Source organism: Bison bison, unplaced genomic scaffold, assembly GCF_000754665.1.
Source record: "Bison bison bison isolate TAMUID 2011002044 unplaced genomic scaffold, Bison_UMD1.0 scf7180017864452, whole genome shotgun sequence".
In the NCBI taxonomy this organism is placed as follows: Eukaryota; Metazoa; Chordata; class Mammalia; order Artiodactyla; family Bovidae; genus Bison; species Bison bison.
In genome coordinates, this window is record NW_011495014.1 from 11,020,220 (window position 1) to 11,044,475 (window position 24,256).

A 24,256-nucleotide genomic window follows, 5' to 3' on the forward strand; every position below is an offset into this window, starting at 1 on the left:
CTCTTTATTGACTATGCCAAAGCCTTTGACTGTGTGGATCACAATAAACTGTGGAAAATTCTGAAAGAGATGGGAATGCCAGACCACCTGACCTGCAAACCTGTATACACTTTAGGAAGCAACAGTTAGAACTGGACATGGAACAACAGACTGGTTCAAAATAGGAAAAGGAGTATGTCAAGGCTGTGTATTGTCACCCTGCTTATTTAACTTATATGCAGAGTACATCATGAGAAATGCTGGGCTGGAGGAATCACAAGCTGGAATCAAGGTAGCCAGGAGAAATATCAATAACCTCAGATATGCAGATGACACCACCCTTATGGCAAAAAGTGAAGAAAAACTAAAGAGCCTCTTGATGAAAGTGAAAGAGGAGAGTGAAAAAGTTGGCTTAAAGCTCAACATTCAGAAAACTAAGATCATGGCATCCAGTCCCATCACTTCATGGCAAATAGATGGGGAAACAATGGAAACAGTTGATGACTTTATTTTGGGGAGCTCTAAAATCACTGCAGATGGTGATTGCAGCCATGAAATTAAAAGACACTTACTCTTTGGAAGGAAAGTTATGACCAACATAGATAGCATATTAAAAAACAGAGACATTAATTTGTCAACAAAAGTCTGTCTAGTCAAGGCTATGGTTTTTCCAGTGGTCATGTATGGATGTAAAAGTTGGACTATAAAGAAAGCTGAGTGCTGAAGAATTGATGCTTTTGAACTGTGATGTTGGAGAAGCCTCTTCAAAGTCCTTTGGACTGCAAGGTGATCCAACCAATTCATCCTTAAAGAGATCAGTCCTGGGTGTTCATTGGGAGGACTGATGCTGAAGCTGAAATTCCAATACTTTGGCCACCTGATGCGAAGAGCTGACTCATTTGAAAAGACCCTGATGCTGGGAAAGATTGTGGGCAGGAGAAGAAGGGGATGACAGAGGATGAGATGGTTGAATGACATCACTGACTCAATGGACATTGGTTTGGGTAGACTCTGGGAGTGGTGATGGACAGGGAGGCCTGGCATGCTGTGATTCATGGGGTTGCAAAGAGTTGGACACGTCTGAACAACTGAAGTGAACTGATGATCCCATTGCCATTTACTTTGTTGTTTTGGGTTCGAGTTTATACACCCTTTCTGTGTTTCCTGCCTAGAGAAGATCCTTTAGCATTTGTTGAAGAGCTGGTTTGGTGGTGCTGGATTCTCTGAGCTTTTGCTTGTCTGTAAAGCTTTTGATTTCTCCTTCATATTTGAATGAGATTCTTGCTGGGTACAGTAATCTGGGTTGTAGGTTTTCCTCTTTCGTCACTTTAAGTGTGTCCTGCTATTCCCTTCTGGCTTGAGGAGTTTCTATTGAAAGATCAACTGTTATCCTTATGGGGATCCCCTTGTGAGTTATTTGTTGTTTTTCCCTTGCTGCTCTTAATCTTTGTTCTTTGTGTTTGATCTTCATTAATTTGTTTAATATGTGTCTTGGGGTGTTTCACCTTGGGTTTATCCTGTTTGGGACTCTGTGGTTTTCTTGGAGTTGGGTGAGTATTTCCTTCCCCAATTTAGGGAAGTTTTCAAGTATTATCTCCTCAATTATTTTCTCATGGCCTTTCTTTTTGTTGTCTTCTTCTTCTGGGACTCCTATGATTTGAATGTTGGGGCATTTAACATTGTCCCAGAGGTCCCTGATGTTGTCCTCATTTCTTTTAATTCTTTTTTCTTTTTCCCTCTCTGCTTCATTTTTTTCCACCATTCAATCTTCCACCTCACTTATCCTATCTTCTGCCTCAGTTATTCTACTGTTGGTTCCCTCCAGAGTGCTTTTGATCTCAGTTATTGCATTATTCATTATTGATTGACTCTTTTTTATTTCTTTTAGGTCCTTGTTAAACTTTTCTTGCATCTCCTCATTTTTGTCTCCAGACTATCTGTAACTCCATTTTGTTTTCAAGATTTTGGATCATTTTTACTATCATTCTTCTGAATTCTTTTTTGGGTAGACCCCCTATCTCCTCCTTTTTTTGTTTAGTTTGGTGGGCTTTTTATCATGTTCCTTTATCTGCTGAATATTGCTCTGCCTTTTCATCTTGTTTAGGTTGCTGTGTTTGGGTGGCCTTTCTGTTTGCTGGAAGTTTGTGGTTCCTCTTTATTATGGAGTTTCCTCCTTGTGGGTGGAGTTGGACGAGTGAACTGTCCAGGTCTCCTGGTTAGGGAAGCTTGTGTTGGTGTTCTGGTGGGTGGAGCTGGATCTCTTCTCTCTGAAGTGCAATAAAGTGTCCAGTAGTGAGTTTTGAGGTGTCTATGGGTTTGGTGTGACTTTTGGCTGCCTGTTTTTTTGTGCTCAGGGTTATGTTCCTGCATTGTTGGAGAATTATCTTGGTATGTCTTGCTCTGAAACTTGTTGGCTCTTGGGTAGAGCTTGGTTTCAGTGTAGGTATGGAGGCTTTTGGATGAGCTCTAGTCGATTAATGTTCCATGGAGTCAGGAGTTTTCTGGTGTCCTCAAGTTTTGGATTTAAGCCTCCTGCCTCTGGTTTTCAGTCTTATTCTTACAGTAGCCTCAAGACTTCTCCATCCATGCAACACTGATGATAAAATATCTAGGTTAATGGTGAAAAGTTTTTCCACAGTTGGGGACAGCCAGAGAGGTTCACAGAGTTACATGGAGAAGAGAAGAGGGAGGAGGGAGATAGAGGTGACCAAGAGGAGAAGAGGGGGAATCAAAAGGGGTGAGAGAAATCTAGCCAGTAATCAGTTCCCTATTTGCTCTCCACAGTCTGGAACACTCAGAGAGGTTCATGGATTTCCATAGAGAAGAGAAGATGGAGGAAGGAGATAGAGGTGACCAGGAGGAGAGGAGGGAGGAGGGGGAGTCAAAAAGAGAGAGACCAATCTAGCCTGTGATCAATTCCCTAAGTGTTCTCCACAGCCTGGAACACCCAAAGAGATTCACAAAGTAGAGAAGAGAAGTGGGAGGGAGGAGATAGAGGTGACCTGGGGGAGAAAAAGGAGAGTCAAATGGGGAGAGAGCAATCAAGCTAGTAATCACACACTAAGTAAAAATGGGCACTGAAGATAAGATTCTTAAAGGTACAGAATTGATAACAAATACCAAAAAGCAAAGATTAAAAATCTAGAGTAGAGGTTAGACTCTCAAAAATACACTATTAAAAAAACAAAGCAAATTACAAAAATTATAAAAAGTATATATTGTTTGCTTTAAAAATAGGGTGTTTTTTTGCAAGGTGATAGTAGGTTATAAAAATGAAAATTAAAGGATTAATAGAGGACTTAAAAATATATTTTTTTTAATTTAAAAAGTGATAATAGTAAAAATATATCTAGGAATTTCTCTGGAGCTGTTGCAGGCAGTGTGGGGTCAGTTCAGTTTCAGATAGTTCCTTGTTCCAGCTTATACTTCTTCTCAAAGTCTATAGGTCCCTTCCAATGTAGCCAGTCCTAACTACAGGGTTTTAATCTGTTGTACCTGTCACTTCCAAAGTGATTCCCTCTTCTTCATTTATTTTGGCTTCCTCTATTTGCAAGTCTCATTAGTATCTAACTTCCGCCCTGACACAAGGGGGCGAAAGTGGTCATTTATTTAGGCTCACTTGTTCAATTGTGCTGTGGGGAGGGAGGAACACTGCAAACAAATATCACTGGTGTGCGTGCGGAGTGCTCGCAGTGTCTGAGCCACACTGGGTTTGACCCATTCACGGAGTGTGTGCTTTCCTGGTCTACACTGCTCAGGCTCCAGGTTGCTCTGCAGGGGAACTGTCTAAGCGGGGGGCTCTGGTTTGCGTGCACTTCCCAGGTCTAACCCACTCAGTTTCAGGTTCTCGGGTACTCCACAAAGGCACAGACTCAGTTGGGCCTGCGTTTTGTGCCCTTCCCGGGTCCGAGCAGCTTAGGCGACCAGGTGCTTGGCAAGCGCACACTCCCCAGGTGGGGCAGTGGGTCTTATCACCTCCCATGTCCCAGCCGCTCCATTTCCTGGGTGCACTGTGATAGCACTGTCTCAGGTGTGCCCTGTGTCTCCTCTGGGGAGCTGATCTCTGGCTGCATCCCTCCTGGTGGATGTCAACCATCCAGGATCCCAAGAAGACTTGGTTAGCAACTGGAGAGCCTGCTTGCAGTTTGGTAGAGGATGCCATCTCTGGGGCCGAGTTTACCCCTTGCCTTCTGGCTCTGGCTGTCACCTGCCTGCCTCTCTGTCTCTGGTGGGGGAATGGGCCAGTCCGCAGGCAGCTAGCTAGCTCAATCCTTTGTTCTGTGAGTGGCCTGGCAGTGCCTTAGGTTAGAGCTTTTTGCGGGAAAGTTCTCTCTTTCTCTCTTTTTTTTTTCTCTCTGGCTATCCCACAGTTTGGGTTGCTATCTCAGGTTAGCTCCCTCAGATTGTCCTCAGGGCATTCAGGTCCGGTCCTTACCCTAAGCAATGCAGCCTGCGCCTCCCTGTTCAGCCCCCACTTGCTGGTGGGAGATGCAAGCGTCTGGGCTACTTCTCTGCTGGGAGTTGTGATTAGGCGCATAATCTGTGGGTTTTATTTATCTATTTTTTCCTCCCAGTTATGTCGCCCTCTGAGATTCCAAAACTCCCCACAGACCCGCTGGTGAGAGGGTTTCCTGGTGTTTGGAAACTTCTCTTTTACGACTCCCTCCCGGGGATGGGTCTCCATCCCTAACTCTTTTGTCTCTCTTTTTATCTTTTATGTTTTGTCCTACCTCCTTTTGAAGACAATGGGCTGCCTTTCTGGGTGCCTGGTGTCCTCCACCAGCATTCAGAAGTTGTTTTGTGGTATTTGCTCAGCGTTCAAATGATCTTTCAATGAATTTGTAGGGGAGAAAGTGGTCTTTCCGTCCTATTCCTCTACCATTTTAGGACCCTTCCCAATAATACAGAAGAATTTATTTTAGCTTCAAAGTTTATAAGTAAAATAAAAGGGTTAAAAGAGAAAAACTAAAAATACAAAGTGGACTAAACTATACATGAAATTTTCAATTAGTTAAATTAAGCCCAACTATATATAGTAAATTAAATATATATGGACATATACAAATGTGTATATTTGTGTACATAGACATGCACAATTATGGTGTGACTTTCCTGCTCCTTTCAGTGGGTATTGATGAGGGTTTAAGCTTGGGGTGGTTAGGATAGTGCCTTTGCCATTATTTATGCCTAGACCTTCTCTTATTTCCTCATCCCATCTCATCCATCCTCACACTGGCCCATGTTGCTCTGATTGTTTCCTGGTAAGAACGCTCTTATGCCAAAGAAACTTATTGGTTTTGCCACAATTGGTCAAAGTTCAGGCCTTAGAATACAAAATTTTTGCCCTAACTGATTCCAAAAGGGTTCATCAACTCTCTTTCTATTAATTCTTCTCTTTCCTGTTTAGGCCTTTGATTGCTATTGTATGCATTTGTGCACCAAAGGAACTGCAGGATACGGAACTGTCCTCTGCAATTTCCTTCAAATGTCTGTGACTGATTGCTTTTCATTTCCAGTGAATTCTCTGCTGTTGCAGAGGAGGGTGATACAGATCTTGGGGATTTAGGCAGTGGGAAAAAGAGCCTTTAGCATCTCCTGGTCAGATTCTCCATCCTTTTCCCTCAAGCTGCTCTTTCTCAACCTTGAATGAAGATGGTACAGGAGAGGGAGAGGGAGATAGAGAAAGATTAACTGATCTAACTGGACCCCACTTAGAGTAAAATAACTTAAGCTATACTGCCAGTTTATGGAATATACCACTGGGGACCAACTGAGTTGCAAACACAAAAAACCACCATGGAGGCATTTAGTCAGGAAGGGACATTCAGATGATCTCAGATTGGTTTATAACACTTTTTTACATCTTTATAAAATGAAGAATATAGAATGTAAAAACTTTTATAGACTCTTTAGACCCTAAAAATGTCTCTTGAATCTCTCTGAACACCAGTTTGACCTCTTCTCTAAAATCGATCTACCCAAATCTCTCACTGCAAACTTTTTTGCAAAGGAACCTCCTGCTACTACAGCTAAAGGAGTAGCTGAGGACCATCTGGCTGAGGACCATCTATTGAATGACTTCCCAACCTCTGTTTTGTAGTTTCCTCAATTACTAACTACCAGAAATGTGATCACACAAAGTTTAAGCAGGTGTTGCTATAAAATCTAGCAGGTAAATTAACCATCAGGATATTACATTGGTCAAAAGGAAAAGATAGTTAATGTATATTTCATGTAGAAATGACTCCAAAATAAACTTGGGGGTTCAGATTTTACCTTCTGAATATTTAACCAGTCCTCTGAATGATGCTATATGAGTAAAGAAATGAATGTTGTATGGGAGAAAAAAAAATAAATCAAGGATCATATAATTTTAAAATAATAATATTCTGTATTTTGTCATTAAAATTTAGAAATTAACATTAACAGAACTTGTTTACTGATTATGATCTTCTAATATGAGTCCAAATGTAGAGTCAGCTCTTGGTATTTGAGTCAGTAAGTGACAGAAAGGTAGGATGGTAATACAAGAGACTCACTTTTTAAGTTTCCATGTCTTTTAAAGTGAAGATTTCCATTAGAATTTCTTTTTTGAGCATGGAAATGCTGATTATGGATTCTTCCTAATCTTTGTCAGGATACAATTTGAAGAAAAAGTCAGATGGAGGGGGAAAAATATCCAGGATGATCAAGAAACAGATGTATTTGTTTTTCTGTAAAAGATTTCCCAGTAGGAAATTTAAAAAGTAAAGTCTTAAAAATTATCTCCAGGTGTCAATTTTTGGCTACATTTTCTGGCTGGGTCTTGATTATTCATGGTGATTTGATTTAATTAACAGACACCTATGCAATGCTTGCTATGTGCAAGGCACTGTTCTGCATTTATTTAATCTTCTTAATAACCCTAAGGGGTGGGTACTAATATGATCTTCATTTTATAGATGAAGAAACAGAGATACATAGAGGAAACATAATTTCCCCAAAGTCCCATAGCCCCTAAGAGGTACAGCTAAGATTTGAACCCAGGAGGTGCAACTGCATCATTCATGACATTAAACACTGTGCTGTGCTGCCCATCACTCTGATTGCTGTTTACTGCTAATTTTGTGATTAATCCATTTTAAGAACACTTGGTTTCAAACTATTGCTTTCGGGTCATTTTCATGGCTTTGATCGTGTCCTAGTTTACTCAGAACTGTTAGATAGGTAATTGTTAATTTAAAATCTCTTTAGTAGTCTGCTTCCTAGGAGTATTTCTTTCATGTTCTACAGGTACAGTCTGTCTTATTCCTGTTAATATTCTCTCAGGATTTCTCTCCTTGGGTTAATGAACCAGTATAGCTTAACAGTACAAGGAACCAGACCGTTATAGTTTGATCACAGGTGAAGTATCAAGTATAAGACATGTTTTGTGAACAGGTTGAAAAAAAAAAAAAAGAAACCAGCTTTGCCTCCTTGGTGTTGTTCTTTTGTTAAGTTGACTGAAGAAAATATTAATGATTTTGATGTGAGTTTTATTTTAAGCCTGTCTATATTTCACAAGAAGAGAATTTCCACGGGCTTTCAGTATTGCATTTACCAACCTATTAGAATCTGTACCCATTCGCTACCTTTCTTTCTTTTACAATGCATTATGTATTTGTGCTCCTGTCTATGGCCAGTCCCTTCATTTATGCTCAGGATCCTGTTCCCCCTCTCCTGCTCAAGGCCATCAAATCTCTCTCCCACCACCATGATTCCCCTCCTTTTGTTCTAGATCTTTCCTATTAACCTACAAATATACCATTCTGACTTGTATTTATTAATAAAAAAAAATTACTCTCCCTTGACTTCACATCTCTTCCCTTAAGAAAATCACATCACCTCCGTAGCCTATACACACTGTCCTCACTTCTTCCCATCCATTGTCTCTGGAGCCATTTTCTCCCTTGATTCCGGCAAAACTGTGCTTGTCAAAGGCATTAGTGATCTCCATGTTGCTAATTTCAGGGGTCAATTCTCAGTCCTCACTTTACATAAGCTATTAAGATGGAAGTGATCATTGCCTCCTCTTTGGAAAACTTGATATTTAGCTTCTAGGAAGCCATTCTCTTTGTTTTATTTCCCTGGGTTGTCCTCAATAAATTTGGATGGATCTTCTTCACCATTCCACCCCTAAGTCTTGGAGTTCCCTTGGAGAACTTTCTGGGGAATCTCAATGGACCCAATATACTTCATATGCCATTTACATGCTGACTCAAATTACCAATTAATATCTCTGGTAGAGGTTTCTCTCTTGAACTGCAAACTCACTGTCTCACATCTCACTGTTTCATATCTAATATGTCCCAAATATAATCTTGCTTTTCCCTCTAAACCTTCTCTTTCCTCCACATTCCATTTCTCAACAAATAGAAACCTATTCTCCCAGTGCTTGGGCTAAACATCTTGATATTTTTTTTTTTTCTGCCCCTTTTCTTCCTTATTTATTTTTAATTGAAGGATGATTATAATATTGTGTTGGTTTCTGCCATACATCGACATAGATCAGCCATAGGTATACATATGTCCTCTCCCTCTTGAGCCTCCCTCCAACCTCCCACCCCATCCCACCCATCTAGGTTGTCCCAGAGCCCTAGTTTGAGTTCCAAAGCCATGGTATTTTGACTCATCCCTTCCCCTTACATCCTATACTCACATTGTCATGCCTTATCTATTGTTATGAATATAAGGCTCCATGTTTCAAATCAGAACTATTATAAATTTCTTACTCTTATAATTAATTTCTCTGCCTCCTCCTTTTCCATTCCCACCCTCCCTCTTCATCCGTTTCCCACATAGCAGTCAGAGTGTTTTTAAAAGTCACATCAGATTACATCGTTCCCTGCATTGCACTCAATATCTCTTGGATCTCATATCTTGCCACTTCCCCATCACTTCTCCTGCTCCACCCATCACAACCTGCTTCTTCCTCTTCAAACACCCTAGTACAGGTCCCCTTACCCTTTTGCACCGGCTGTCCCCTGTGCCTGGAAGAGTCTTCTCGCAGATGTCTGCATAACTCACTCACTCCATTCAGGGTCCCACTCAAATGTCATCTTATCAAAGAGAGCATCTGTCCTTGATTACCAAACTTAAAATAGCATCCTCCTTCCCTGTCACTGTGTCCATTCACCCTACTTAATTTTTTTCTTAGCATTTATCATTTGTCTGACATCTATTTATTTATTTATTGACTGTCTCTTCTAGAATGTAAGCCCAATAAAAAGGAGGAATTTGTCCATTTTCTTATTGTTTTATCTCCAGTGCCTGACACAAGGCACTCAATAAATATTGTTTGAATGAGTGAATTTAGTGAATGAACAGAATACAACTGTACTTTGATGCTGAGATATAGAGGAAAATATGTCAAACTAGGAGACCCTAGCAAGGTGGGTGACCTTGGGCAAGATATGTAGGCTCTGTGGGATTTTGCTTACTCAATTGTAAAATGAAGTGTTTGAATTAAATGATTGCTGAAATCACCTCAGCTCTAAGAAGTCATGATTGAATGACTCTTAGGTTTGATTACTTTTCACTTTTCACTCTCCCTGACACTTCAGGCTTTGAAATACAACATCCTCAGTATATATACTCCCTTTTTAATGAATAGTGAAAAGAGAGAAATTAAACAAGATTACAAATTCATTTTAGTCATATCAACATATGACATGATCATTATGTAATATTTCAATGCCCAGACTGAAAATAGACTTTACTCCTAAAGAAGATATCACAGTTATTTTTAAATCCACCTGGCATTTCAATTAAGAGGGAGATAACTAATGTGTTTACCCCAGAATACTTTCTTGGCTCATCATGTTCTAGGGACATAAGACTACATTGTGGCAGAAAATAGCTATTGCCAATTTGAGTTGGCAGCTCAGCTATGGGAAAAATGCTCACATAAATGACCAAAGTGAACATCACCTAAAAAAATTCATGTTATTTACTTACACATATAGAAACCACATACTTCCAAACAGTTTATAATAAAGGCACTAATGTTACTGTGCTAGATATGCACCCACTCGGTCATGTCTGCTCTCCATTCTGCTCTATGTCCCTGAGAGTTGTCTTATAGGAGGCTCCCTTATTCTTGCGCCTTTGGTTGGGTTCAGTCGAAGTGGAATGCTACGGATGAAGGTAAGATAAGAAAGTGAGGTTGGGACCGCTGTTCTCGCAGCTCCTGACCCTGCAGAGTTGTGTTGACTAGCTGTGTCCTCCCACAAAGGTCTCAGCCCTAGCCAGGTGGCCCTCCCCGCACAGGAGATGGGGAAGGCCACCTGACAAGCTCTTCTCTGGCTCTGGGTAGAGCAGCCTGGCTGCCACATGCGCCCTTGTGATTGCCCTGCATTCCAATCTTCTTTATCATCGTCCCCGTATTACATTCTTCTGGATTTATCCTAATTTTGAGTGTGCCATCTGTTTCCTATTAGGAATCGTTAAAATAGAAAATTAGTAAGAGAATAAGAGACAAAAAACCAAGAGGATGGGAATATAGTTATGTCAGCACACCAAGACTAAAAAGGGGTGCTGTAATTGAACATGGGTAAAGTTAAAAGGAAGCATTTAGTTCTTATTTGCTAATAATAGACAACATCTAGCACAACCAGAGCTGGCAGGGGGAGGGAGGCAAACTGCCCAAGGAAAAGCATTTTCAGTAGTTTTACTGCGTCTAAACCAACTCTCATATAATATTGTGTTAACCTTTATAAGGCCTTCAAAATAAAATTAAATCATAATTCTATAAAACTTTTTTACAAAAATGGAAAGTGGTGCATGCAAGGTGACAAATATAGAAAATGTTATATACAAGGATATACAGTATTTTTGTCATCTGATTTGATATGGGAATAGAATTTGGAAACTTCCAGAATGAATAACAGTCATGTCCCATAAATATTCCTTCTAAATTTTGATTTTTCTTGGCTATATTTTTAATACATCCCTTTGTAATTATGAAGTCTTTTATGTCCATTGTGGATAGTTTGGAAAATGCAATTAAGCACACAAAATACCATAAATCCACCCCAAATTGTAAACCATTAGCAAAAGATTAAATGTTCTTATATTTATATTAGAACATTTCTTATATTCTTTTTTCCTTATGTATCAGTTCAGTTCAGTCACTCAGTCGTGTCCGACTCTTTGTGACCCCATGAATCACAGCACGCCAGGCCTCCATATCCATCACCAACTCTGCTAAGTCGCTTTAGTCATGTCCAGCTCTTTGCAACCCTATGGGCCATAGCCCACCAGGCAGGATTTTAATTTAACTGCATACATACTACATATATATTTTTAATCTGATTTTTCCCATCTGTCAATATATCCAGGGTATTTTACTCTGTATTTCTACCACATAATTTTTAGTGTTTGCTTAGTGTTTCATTATGTGAATAATTGCATTTAACCAATTTCTTATTTGGGAGGTATTATATTATTTCCAATTTTTCAGCCTATTTTAAGGCTGTAATGAATATACCTATATATAAATCTTTGTATAGGTATCTGGTATTAATTCTTAAACTTCATTTTTAAATTTTTAAGACTTTTGCTAGTCATTTCCCTATTTATTCTTCTAAAAGAGTATGACAGTTTACCCTCTCACTAATGGTAGATGCTCTTGTTTATCAGATTGGAGATTGGTGTCAAAAATCTTCAAGACACTGAAAGTAAGTAGCTGAAATACAAATAGTCTGAACTGTAGACTGAAAGGAGATCCATTATATTCAAATAACCAGGCAGGAGGGTGTAAAAACTGATTTTCTATTTTAAAAACCAGAGAACTAGCTTTGATTTTTTACCCATGTAGAGAGTTGTCCCATCTTTGCATAAAGTATGTTCTGCAAAATAATTCTTTTGAGGCTAATTTTTTGCTCAGAAGCTTCAGCACATCCTGGATTAAAGCCCATAGAGATCTCTATACCGTAAAGGATGAAGAGATGTTAGTTGAAAGGTTCTGAGGATGGAAGTGACTAAGTGTCCATCTTTAGCATGAAAAACCTTGAACTTGGCTTCCATAGACAATTTGACTTAGAGAAGTGTCATGTTCCCATGCTCTGCTGGGATTAAACATACCTCTATACACCACGCGACTAAACAAATTGGTTCACTCATGTCTATGGTCTGTCATTATTATCTATCTGGATGCTTTATTAATAGGTTTGGATTTATATGAATTGATACAAGAAAAGTGCTATGTACAATGTTGCCTTTCCATATTATTTTCTACTGGAGTAATTTAGCAAATATGTGTCTTGTATATATCTTATCTCCAAGATGTGATACTACTGGTTACAAATAAATGCTGCAGTGTAAAGCATGTTCCTAACCTTTCAGAAGTTCACACAAATGTATGAAAATTTATGTGGCAAAATATAGATGATTGTCAAACTGATTGCATAGAAATGAGTCAAACTTCTGTTGGTGGTGATTTTATGTGATATAGGCTCATCTATGTGAAACAAGTGGGAAAATTTAAAGTAAAAAAAATGCTTTTTTTATTAAGAGGTCCTGTCATGTTTTCATATATAGCAATGACACATGTGTGTGTGTGTGTGTGTGTGTGTGTGTGTGTGTGTGTGGCAGTGCATATTCTAGGCCAAAGTAGAAAAGATGCAAGGAATTAGCTAAGTAAATGAAATCTTAGAAAGTTAAATTAAAATCGTTTTACCTCAGTGGTTTATGAGGAATGGAACTGGATATTTTTCACTTCATATTTCATATATTTTGTCTATCTGGTTAAAAATTATGACCTCCTCCTGAGTAAGTCATTGAAACCTTTGTAATGACTTAGGAGCAAGGTCCAGAAGTTTATTTGTTCAAAGATTCAATATCACATAGATTGCTTGAAATCAGAGACTAAACTGTCTTCCTACTATAATGCTTTAGCCCTAACTTTCTAATGTCTGAAAAATGCATGTATTAGTTGCTTGGTCATGTCCGATTCTTTGCCACCCCATGGACTGTAGCCTCCAGACTCCTCTGTCCATGGGATTTTCCAGGCAGAAATACTGGAGTGGGTTACCATTCCTTTCTCCAGGGGATCTTCCCAACCCAGGTCTCCTGCATTACAGACAGATTCTTTACCATCTGAGCCATAAGGGAAACCCTTCTATGTGTAAATAAGACATTTTTATTCCATACTGAATTATAACTCAGACTGAAGAAATGACAATGTTTATGTAATGTTAGCACAAGATTTTTAAAATTAAACTCTGATTTACTCTAATACCATAAGCATCATGTTTACTAGTCAAGTTTTTAATAGGAAACAAATTGTTCAGAAGATTACAAAAGTAAGGTGGGATATAAAAAGTATCTTAAACCCTCTGAAAAGATAGCACAACATTATTTTGGCTCATAAATCTATATAGAGAATAGTTTCTTAAGTTTGTTTATACTTATAGTGGCTTAACTTTACCAAAATGAACAAAATGTGGAACTGTGAAAGACTATCCAATAGAATCAAAGATAACAAGAGGAAATGAAGGGTAATGAGGGCCCATTTTGGTTTTCAGAAAAGAAAATTTTTTCAAGAAATTTCGTCTGTAAGCCTAGAAGAAACAAGGTTTAAATTCAACTTGTCTCCTGTGCACTAGCTTTCTGGTTCCCCTGTCATTGGAAAGCTGTTAGGACCACTCAAAAAGTCTAAAAAATAGTATGCTTACAATCTATGTCTCAACAAATGTTCTAAAGGGCTAGTTAAATAGTCTTAACTTTAGTTGAAGCTTGCAAAGCCAGTATTTCATGACACATACTTCCTGCTCTTATTAACTGATGGAAAGTCAATGGAACTGTCTTTAGGGAAGTGTTTAGTTCGGACTTTACTACCCTGCAAATAAAACTGCTGGCCTGGTTCCCATCCATAACTTTGTTATTCTCAGACCAGAGATCAGAAAATGCTTCCACTCACCTCAGCACTGATCACTTAAGCCCTATTGTGTGTTAGACATGATACAATGTCCTATGCATACAAAGGTGAATAATGCAGATCAATATGGAAAGGGCTATGCTAAAGATACATAAAATAGTGCCTGACTTTGTCTGGAGAAGAGGGGGAAGGAGGAAGGCTGGGAAAGCAATGCTATAGTTGAGTCTTAAATGATGGACAGGAGGATTTAGCAGGCAATAAGGCAGGGCAGAGCATGCCAGGCATGTAGTAAATGCCCAGACAAATCAATAACAATGGCAGTGGCAGTCCCTCCTGAAAGCAAATGAAAGAGTACAAGGCAGAACAAAGAAGTGAGGGTAAAAAAATCCTAATTAACGGTCAGTGGTATGCCAAGGATTGAGCTAACATTTTCCCTAGAGGGTTCAGAGGGAGATTCAAGAAGATGGCATTTGTTCTGGTCTTAATGGTAGAGTAAAACTGACATGTAGAGGAGGAAAATGAAGTTATACTGGTTGATAAAACTGCAAAAGGCAGATAAACATGAAAGTGCATGACTGCCTTCTCTTTTCTATTTATGTTCTCACTCTACAGATGTTGTCTATTCCCTTGGCATCATACAATTTTAAGAGGATATCTCCTTAATTTAGATCTCCAGTCCTGAATTCTCCTGAGCTACCCATCTGTGTACCTCCAGATGTTTATGTGGAATTTCTACTTAAATGTTATACAGTCATGTCAACTGTTTAATGTTTAATAGTGAGCCCCTGACTTTCTTTTCTGAACCTGTTCTTCTTCTAATTTCCCATCTCAGTTATTGGTACCATCATCTACCCAGTTGCTCTACCAAAACCCTAGGAATTTACCTTGATTCTTTTAACTTCAACTACTGTATCTAATCCTTCAATGAGCACTCTGACACTATTCAAAAGCACATTTTAGATTTGAATTTTTTTTTTAATTTAAATTTATTTATTTTAATTGGGGGCTAATTACTTTACAATATTACATCGGTTCTGCCACATATCAACATGACTCTGCCACGGGCGTACATGTGTTCCCCATCCTGAACGCCCCCTCCCACCTCCTCCCTGTACCATCCCTCTGGGTTGTCCCGGTGCACCAGCCCCAAGGATCCTGTATCGAACCTGGACTGGCGATTCGTTGCTTATATGATACTATACATGTTTCCATGACACTCCCCCAAATCATCCCCCCCTCCCTCTCCCACAGAGTCCAAAAGACTGTTCTATACATCTGTGTCTCTTTTGCTGTCTTGCATACAGGGTTATTGTTACCATCTTTCTAAATTCCATATATATGCATTAGTATACTGTATTGGTGTTTTTCTTTCTGGCTTACTTCACTCTGTAGAATAGGCTCCAGTTTCATCCACCTCATTAGAACTGATTCAAATGTATTCTTTTTAATGGCTGAGTAATACTCCATTGTGTATATGTACCACAGCTTTCTTATCCATTCATCTGCTGATGGACATCTAGGTTGCTTCCATGTCCTGGCTATTATAAACAGTGCTGTGATGAACATTGGGGTACATGTGTCTCTTTTAATTGGAATTTTTAATTTCCTGAATCCCAGTGATTATTTTTGCTTTATTCTATTTGGTCTCTCATTTCTCCTTTGCTCCCCTACTGTCCATTCTTCACTGAATAGCCCAAGCTATCTTTTAAAAATTTGTCACATCATATCACTCTTTGCTTTAAACTCTTCTATGTCTTTTTTTAGAACTAAATCCTTGCCTAATCATCTAACCACCATCTAGCTTACCAAACTCACCTCCAGTCTAAATTCGAACCACCTGTTCCAGCTGCTCTGGTTTCTTCCCAACTCTGAGCAAGTGCAAAGTCATTCTCACTCAATGCTATTGCACCCAAAACTCACACTTCTTTCAGTGGTCTCCTTCATCTCTTTTCATTGTTTCCTTACCCTCATCTTCCAAATTTTAATCCAAATGTCATTTACAACTATGCTTTCTAATAGTTCTTCCCAGATTTTTCTAAATTGTTGCCATATTTATTTCCTTCCCAGAATTTAACATAATATTCTCTTCATTCATTTACTTGTTATCTCTCTTTCCACAAACTCTCAGAACCTTGAAGCCAAGGCTTTATTTCCTTTTAAGCATCATATCCCAAGTATCTGGCTTAAAGTAGATGCTCAATAAGTGTTTTTTGAATAAATGAATGCCAAAGTCACTAGTTTCTTAAGACTATAAGCACTGGTAGAATCAAATACAGAGACACTTAAAAAAATAAGACAATACGTAAAATGAATGGTTTGATCATTGGGAAGTCAGTGTCAGAAGTAGTCAATTGGAGTGGAGGCAGAGGTACATCATGGGTGAGGATTAAAATAGGAGATGCAAAATTGGAGGACAGTATTCTTGACTGAAAGGGGACAATGAAGGGTATGGTGCTACAGTCTTGGGGTGTGTAAAGAAAGTACTTTACAATTTTGGTTAATGAATAAGATTTGTTTAGATTTTCATGTGAGGAGAAAGAAGCAAAGACCAAGAGGTTGAAGTTACAAGAGAATAAAGGGTAGGTGATGGAGGAAGATTATAGAGATGGAATTGGAGAATAGGATATGGAGCCCAGGTGGGGGTTAAGTTTTGGAAGTGCTCCTCACTTCCTCTGAGGAGCAGGACATCAAGGAAATGATCTTTAGGATCTCCATTTCTTCTGATAAAAGCAAAGAAATAGAGGCAGGTATGGAACTTAACATAGTGAACAGGCATTCAAATGATACCATGAGCAAGCTGAGAAGCACTGGCCAGGAGTTCATAAAAGGAATGCTGATTGTCAATAAAGATTCAACTGAAACCATCAATTTGGTACCAGTTTATAAAGTCGTGTAATTCTTTCATCAATCACATGTTTATTAGGTATATTCTATCTCCTAGACACTTTGGTTGTTGCTGGAAGTGCAGAGGATAATAAATCACAGTTTCTGCAGTCTACCGGGACAGAGGAATAAGTATACTAATTAACAAAGCCTTGTGGCGAGGCTTATACCAGAGGAATAAAATTATACAAGCAGAACACAGAGGATTATGGGAAAGGGTCATAGGTCTGGTTGTAAGATAACTGGCTATAATTGAAGCTCTTGGAATTGGAGCCATTCTCCATGAGAGTAGAATCCTGGACGGGGAGGTGGCTCACTGGAATGGAGGAAGTCATGCATCTGTGAGTTAGCAGGTCAGAGGGGCTTCAGACAGAAGTTGACTAGGAAGGTAGAAGGAGTTCTTCTAGACAAGGCCCATGTGTCTGTGGCTCAGATATCTGAATTCTCAATGAATATTTGAGAGAGACCTGGAAGTCCACACATACTGGTGATAAGGCTAGGTAGATGGTGTAATACAGCCAGATGGTGTAAACATCAAAGGAAGAAAGCATTGTACCTGTGAGGGACAGCATCATGGTCTCAAAGTAGCCATTAACAAGACAGAAAATGCTCAAACCATTCCCCAGCCTCCTGGCAAACAAGGCATCATAAGAAAAGCATCCTTCACTCAGGAGAATTTCAGCCAAGACAAGAGGGAAGGAGGGACTGAGGGGGATAGAGAGAGAGTGATTTGTTAGCTATAGCAAAGGCTGAGGATACCAGAGTCAAGGATGGAAATTGTTGGTTCTGAGATGCCAAAAAGCCTCAGGTGTGACACACTTCCAGAGCCTGCACAGGCCACTGAACCAGATGGTGTCAGTGATCTGAAGATACCAGCAACCTGGGATTGGTCCACTTCTTGTCAAGGGATTGTCGGCAGAAGGACCACTGACTTCCCCTCAAGGTCAATGCTGGGAGTAAGCAATATTGTCAATGGTCAGAACCCAGAGAAAAATGCCCTGTAATCCAATATCTTTTTTTCTGAAGTATCTCTTTTCTCTCTGATTATGAAAGAAATATATATTCACTGCACAAAATAAGTTAACACAGAAAGTATGAAGAATAAAATAAAGATCAGTTATAAACCCAGAGGGAGGTAATATAATGGTTGTTAACATTTCCATATCTGGCACTAATAGAATGCTGAGGCATTTGTCAGTTAGGACTCTGACATGTGTCAGTGTTCCTTTTTCTCCCTTTCCTACCCTCTCTTTCACCTTCCATCTTTGGTGCTGCTACCTTTCTAGCTTCCTCTCTGTTCCCCCCAAATTCAGACTTCAACCATGTCTGGTGTAGAATCACCTTACCTTGGAGCCATGCAATTACTCATTAAGCACTGAATGGATGTTGCTGTTGTGGCTGCTGGTGTCACAGGCCTGCTGCAGAGTTGCTAGGCTGTGGCCATTGCACTTGGGATGCCTCTTCTTGTTCTTCCAGGGGCCAGAGACCACGTTGCTGGGCAAGTCTGAAAACCACTTAGCTTTTCATATTCACTTCTCAAAAGAGAAAAATGCCACCTTGGGGATGAGGCTAACCCAACCTTTACAAAAGCCCCTCTGCTGGTAGTAACTCACTACAATTCACCATTAATGTACTGTTTTTTACCAGCAAGATTCAGTCTCTTGACCCAGACACAGCATGGCAGGCCAGTCATTGAATGGTCCTCTGTCAATTAAACATAAACTTCAGTTGCACCGTCACTAGGGGAATAATGGTTTCGGCCCCCTGAAAATAGCTTATGTGTGCTTCAGGTTTTCTCTTGCTGACTCCATTCCCAGAAAAGGGAGGTAAAACATGCCTAGTGAGACAGTACTTTCATTTTTTTGAGCTTGATAAATTTGTCCTTCATTTTACCACATAAGTCAGAACTACTATTTATCACAACCCTGCTAATTTTTTCTTTTCCTCCTTCCTCCCACCTATCTCCTGCCACATCCCCAGAAGCATAAAGCTTTCAATATCTTGCTGTCCATTAGCATAAATAAACTCATGCTTTTAAAGTAAAAATAGATTTAATGCTATATTTGTTAAAGACTACATTACCATAAGAGGATAAAAATATTCTTGAGTAACAGGTAGATCATATACTTTAGAGACAATAATATGCTTTTATTGTGGTTCCCTGAAAGTCGATTATTTTAGCCATATATTAAAACTTTAGGTCTTGAGCACATGTTACATTTCCACTTTAGAAACTGTTAAACCGTGCGGTTTCTCAGGACATGTACTTTCATGTTTTAACTTATTTTTTCTGTTGTCAGTGTATTTTTCTGTTGTCAGGCAGACCAAAAACATGGAGGGCCATTTAAATTCAATCTTTGCTATATGAGCCAATGGATAATGTTGTTATAACTTTGTTCCTTGTTTTTGTATTTGTCATTAATTTAAATTTCATGTGATACTTATACATTAGATAAGAAAATACCGGGCTGATAAAGAACAGAAATGGCAGGAAATGGAAATGAGAGGTCTTCGGCGTCTGGAAGAACTGAAGAAATTAATGGCTGAACAGTCAGTAAAAGACAGAGAAAGGTAAAAAAAAAAACCAAAACAGTAAATTGTGTGGTAATAGAAGTCTTTTGTAATGTGTTAAGTGAATGGAATCTTACATAATGTGTTAGGATAAATAATATCAGAGGGAGCATTTTTCTGTACTTAATATGTCCTTGCAATATTTATATTCACAAATTGAAAAGTGATACTTATATTTTAAACTTTCATATTCATACACAAATCTCTAATTTTCCATTTTGTTCCTTAGATAGCTTCCTAGTTAGAATCATCACAGAGAATTTCATAGTATTTGATTGCCCCCTGTGTTTGTGAAATAATACTGGCTGCTGCAGTGACTTAATATTTTGACCTAGAAGAAAGAAACCATTATTCAGAGGAAAAGAGAGACCCATTTACTATGACTGAGGCTGAGAAAGACAATACACAATCATACTGTGCTGTGTGGTATTCCTTTTATTATACTTAAGAGATATTTGATATAGGAAAAACCTTGAATTCCCTAGAATAATGTAATTTTAGAGCTGGAAAGGACATCTGAGATACAGTTTCCTCATTCTATGAGGATTTACTGCACTGAAAGTTAAAATTACTTTTCCCTAGTTTAATGTATCAATCAAGGTCAGTGAAGGGGCAGAGACAACATAGTATTTTGAATAGGGGAAGTTTAAGATAAAAAATATTAATTCTAAGAAAAATAATTCTCAGTTACGTAAAAGGATATAGAGAAGTTTAAAGAATGTCCCAGGGCTGAAGGAGGGTTCTCATGGAAGAAACAAATTTGAGAGTGCGAACCCTCTCCACAGTTGGGATTCAGATCTCACTGTGGCTGTGGGCTGCCACGTGGTGGGAAAGTCCTTGAATGGGCTCATCCATAAGTTGTTCCCAGTCACTGGGCAAGCAGGAACACCCTACCTGGGTGCAGGATGCCCAAACTGGAAGTCAAGCATTGTGATGCTCACGCTTCCAAGACTTGATGGGAATCTGACGATGAGAGTACTTCTGAAATTTGATGGGAAACTGCCCACAGGGTGCAACTGAGCTCCACAAGCACCCCTGAGTGTACCCCACAAGTGATGCTGGCAGCCATGAAACAGGAGCAAGAAGGAGGAGTAAACACAGAAACTAGGAAGGAAAGCCTTTTCCTTCTTCAGAATCCCTCCAGCACCCTTTTCCATCATGGCTAAGCACTGTGCCAGCTACAAAGCAGAAATGTTACAAGGTCCATCTCTATTTTCATAGAGCAGATAATGAAGGGTAGATTTGGAGCTGAGAGACAATAAATTAGTAACTGGTATAGTTATACAGTTTAGCCAGCTTCTGAGTGGATTTTCACAAAAGATAAATTAAAAATAGATCTTTCATTTTGTAACATAAATCATAATAAAGTTTTCTTTACAGTTAGTCAATGTAAAAAAAAATTGCCTGGAACTCTTCATATTTTCTGCTCAATTTCATTGTGAACCTAAAACTGCTCTAAAAATGAAGTCTATTAAAGTACTAAAAATTACATTTTAGACTTATTGTAACTTAAGATGACATAACCATTTTACACAACAAAGTTCACTTATATTTAGGAAGCTTCCTTTGTGACCCATGGAAATAATTTCAAATTCCAGTCACCAAGTTGCAGAGTGAATCTGGGGTTCCACACAGATGTCAGGCAATTCCCCTCAAGCTTCTGAATAAAATTCAGTTGATTTTCCATGTATCTCAGGATTTGTAATTGAGTTTAATCTATTATGAAAAAAATCAAGAATATAGCAAAGCTAGGGCTCAAGGCTAAGTGATGAAACAACCAGTGAGAAATCAGTTAAGCACAAACCAAGATATAAGAGGATACCAGAGGGCAGGCCAGGCCACAGGTCAGAGGCAGAAACAGGCAGTTCAGTATTAAAGGCAAGGCAAATGTGGGGATCAAAAGGCTGGTTGGATAGTCTGAAACTCAGCTAGAGGAACAAAAGAAAGCCCCAGGAATTAAAGGGGGTGGGGAAAAAGGAACAGCGGTGAAGTCCCCGCATGCTTCTAGTAGAATCTACCCTCTTAGCCAAGGAGTTTCTTTGATTACAGAGCCATTTCAGCCTTGTGCTTCTTGTCCCAATAATTATCAAGATAAGCTGATTCAGAACTTTAGTTGAAAAGAAGAAAAGGAAAATTAGATGGGCCTGTCTTACATAACATAAAAGAAAAATAAGTGTCATATTATAACATAATGAAAACAGTACTAAAGAATAGGAACCAGAAGACCAAGGTTTTAGTATATTATTTGAATGGTGTACGACCTAGGGAAAGTCATTAATTTAACCTCTATTAGACTCTGTTTTGTTCTTTGTAAAAAAAACTGAACTGGATAACTTTTGAATGCTAAGTGAGCTATCAATTTTTAAGAGTTTATGATCTGTATATTTTACTCATCTGAAATATAGATTCAGATAATTATGAATCCAATCCTTGTATGCCAATGGAAAATCAGTGAGGAGGGCCATTAAAATATCCAGATAATGTATCAGAACATAATTCTCAGAAATTTTTGGATGATATTGTAGATAAAACACAGTCCTCATTTTGTGATTTAGAGAGAGAGAATCTAACATGTAAAAACAGCTGATAACTTTTGCTTCTGACAAGAGCTAGAAATTGTGTTCTTTTGCAGCCATCCTGATGCTGAGAAATGTGGTTGATTGGTTAAAATGTTTTTCTCCACTACTGAAATACAATTCACAAATCTCATATTTGATATTTTAACTGTAGGCACATTTTTCTCAGGTCAGAATAAGAAGGCTTGAAGCAGTTTCCAGATCTGTTAAAAACACACATACACATAGCCTTGAGAGTTTGAAAACTTTTGATATTTCATTTTTCTATTTTCTAACTCTAATATTAAATTTCTCGAAAACAGTACTCATAAATTAACACATATATTAGGTTAAACCATAAGAAAATTCCCTTTTTATAGGTCAAACAATGGTTAAGTATTGGCAGTTTTATGCAGTTCAACATAATAAAGAGATATAGCAATTTATTTACTAATTACATTTCCTGTCTCAATCTGTTATAAGCTGTCTTGTGCCCTCATCACTTTATTGACATTGTTCTTGACATAGTTTCCACTAACCTCCTAATGCCCTATTTTTATTTCTCAACAATGTCAAAGAAGTGGAGAGGGAAGGCTCTAGAATCAGGTTGTCAACATAAGAATCCCGTCTCTATCCTTTATAGCTGTGTGACATTTGGGTAAATTATTTCACATTTCTGTGCTTCAGTTTCTTCACCTATATAATGAAGAAATAAATAGTATATTTTTGGTGGGATTGTTGCAAGAAATAAGTGAGATATTAAATGGAATGCACACACAGTGAACATCCATTAGATATAAAGATTACTGTCAATTGATGTTTTAAAACATGTGACACTAACATAATTTGTTCTCAAAATATTTAAGCATTTTAAATATTTTAAATAAAAGGTGTAATAATGGGGACACTTTTCAAAACTGAAATATAGTTGATTTACAATGTTGTGGCAATCTCTGCTGTACAGCAAAGTGACTTAGTTTTTAATTTTTAGGCATTCTTTTTTTAAAAGATTCCTTTCCATTATGTTTATCCCAGGAGATTGTATATAGTTCCCTGTGCTATATACTAAGACCTTGCTGTTTATCCATTTTAAATGTAATAGCTTGCATCTACCAGCCCCAAATTCCTAGTCCATCGCCCTCCACCTTCCTGCCCCAGCTTGGAAACCACAAGTCTGATCTCTGTGTCTGTGAGTCTGACTCTGTTTCATTTCATTTGTGTCATATTTTAGATTCCACATATAAGTGATATCATATGGTGTTTATCTTTCTCCTGACTTACCTCGCTTAGTATGATAATCTCTAGTGTCATCCATGTTACTGCAAATGGCATTATTTCACACTTTTTATGGCTGAGTAGTACTCCATTGTATATATGTACCACATCTTCTTTATCCATTCATCTGTCAATGAACATTTAGGTTGTTTCCATATTTTGGCTATTGTGAATAGTGCCACTATGAATATAGGGGTGTGTGCATCTTTTTGAATTATAGTTTTGTCTGGGTATATTCCCAGAAACAGGTTTGTTAGATCATATGGTAATTCTATTTCTAGTTTTCTGAGGACTCTCTGGGTGGCTCAATGGTAAAGAATCTTCCTACCAATGCAGAAGATGTAGGTTGGAGCTCTGGGTTGGGAAGACCCCCGGAGAAGGAAATGGCAATGTACTCCAGTATTCTTGCCTGGAAAATCTCATGGACAGAGAAACCTGGTGGGCTACAGTCCATGGGGTCACACAGAGTCAGACACAACTTAGTGACTGAGCATGCTTGCATGGGGAACCTCCATACTGTTTTCCACAGTGGCCGTACCAAGTTACATTCCCACCAACGGCATAGGAGGATTCCCTTTTCTCCACATTCTCTCCAGCATTTGCTGTTTGTATGATGGCCATTCTGACCATTTGAGTAGGTACTGTCTCCCATTGTATTTGCATATCTCTAATTATTAGTGATAGTGAGCATCTTCTCACGTACCTACTGACTATCTGTATGTCTTCTTTGAAGAAATGTCTATTGAGGTCTTCTGCCTATTTTCCAGGTGGGTGAGTTGTTTGTTCATTGTTGAGTTGTATGAGCTGTATGTATATTTTGGGAGACCCTCATGCAATCTCTCCACTGGAAGTCTTCTCTGATATCAGCTGTTTAATACATACATACAAATTATATATGCCTAAGTCCAAAATCACTGCAGATGGTGATGCAGCCATGAAATTAAAAGATGCTTACTCCTTGGAAGAAAAGTTATGACCAACCTAGATAGCATATTCAAAAGCAGAGACATTACTTTTCCAACAAAGGTCCGTCTAGTCAAGGCTATGGTTTTTCCAGTGGTCATGTATGGATGTGAGAGTTGAACTGTGAAGAAAG

At 38.6% G+C, this 24,256-nt stretch overlaps 1 protein-coding gene across 1 annotated transcript in view; it reads left to right on the forward strand.

The window, feature by feature from the left end:
• Positions 1-24,256, forward strand: part of CCDC148 (coiled-coil domain containing 148) — a 212,964-nt gene that overhangs the window by 129,532 nt on the left and 59,176 nt on the right. Inside the window, exon 12 of the mRNA XM_010859012.1 lies at positions 19,212-19,330. Within this exon, the coding sequence (XP_010857314.1) occupies positions 19,212-19,330 (119 nt within the window). The remainder of the gene's footprint in view (positions 1-19,211; positions 19,331-24,256) is intronic.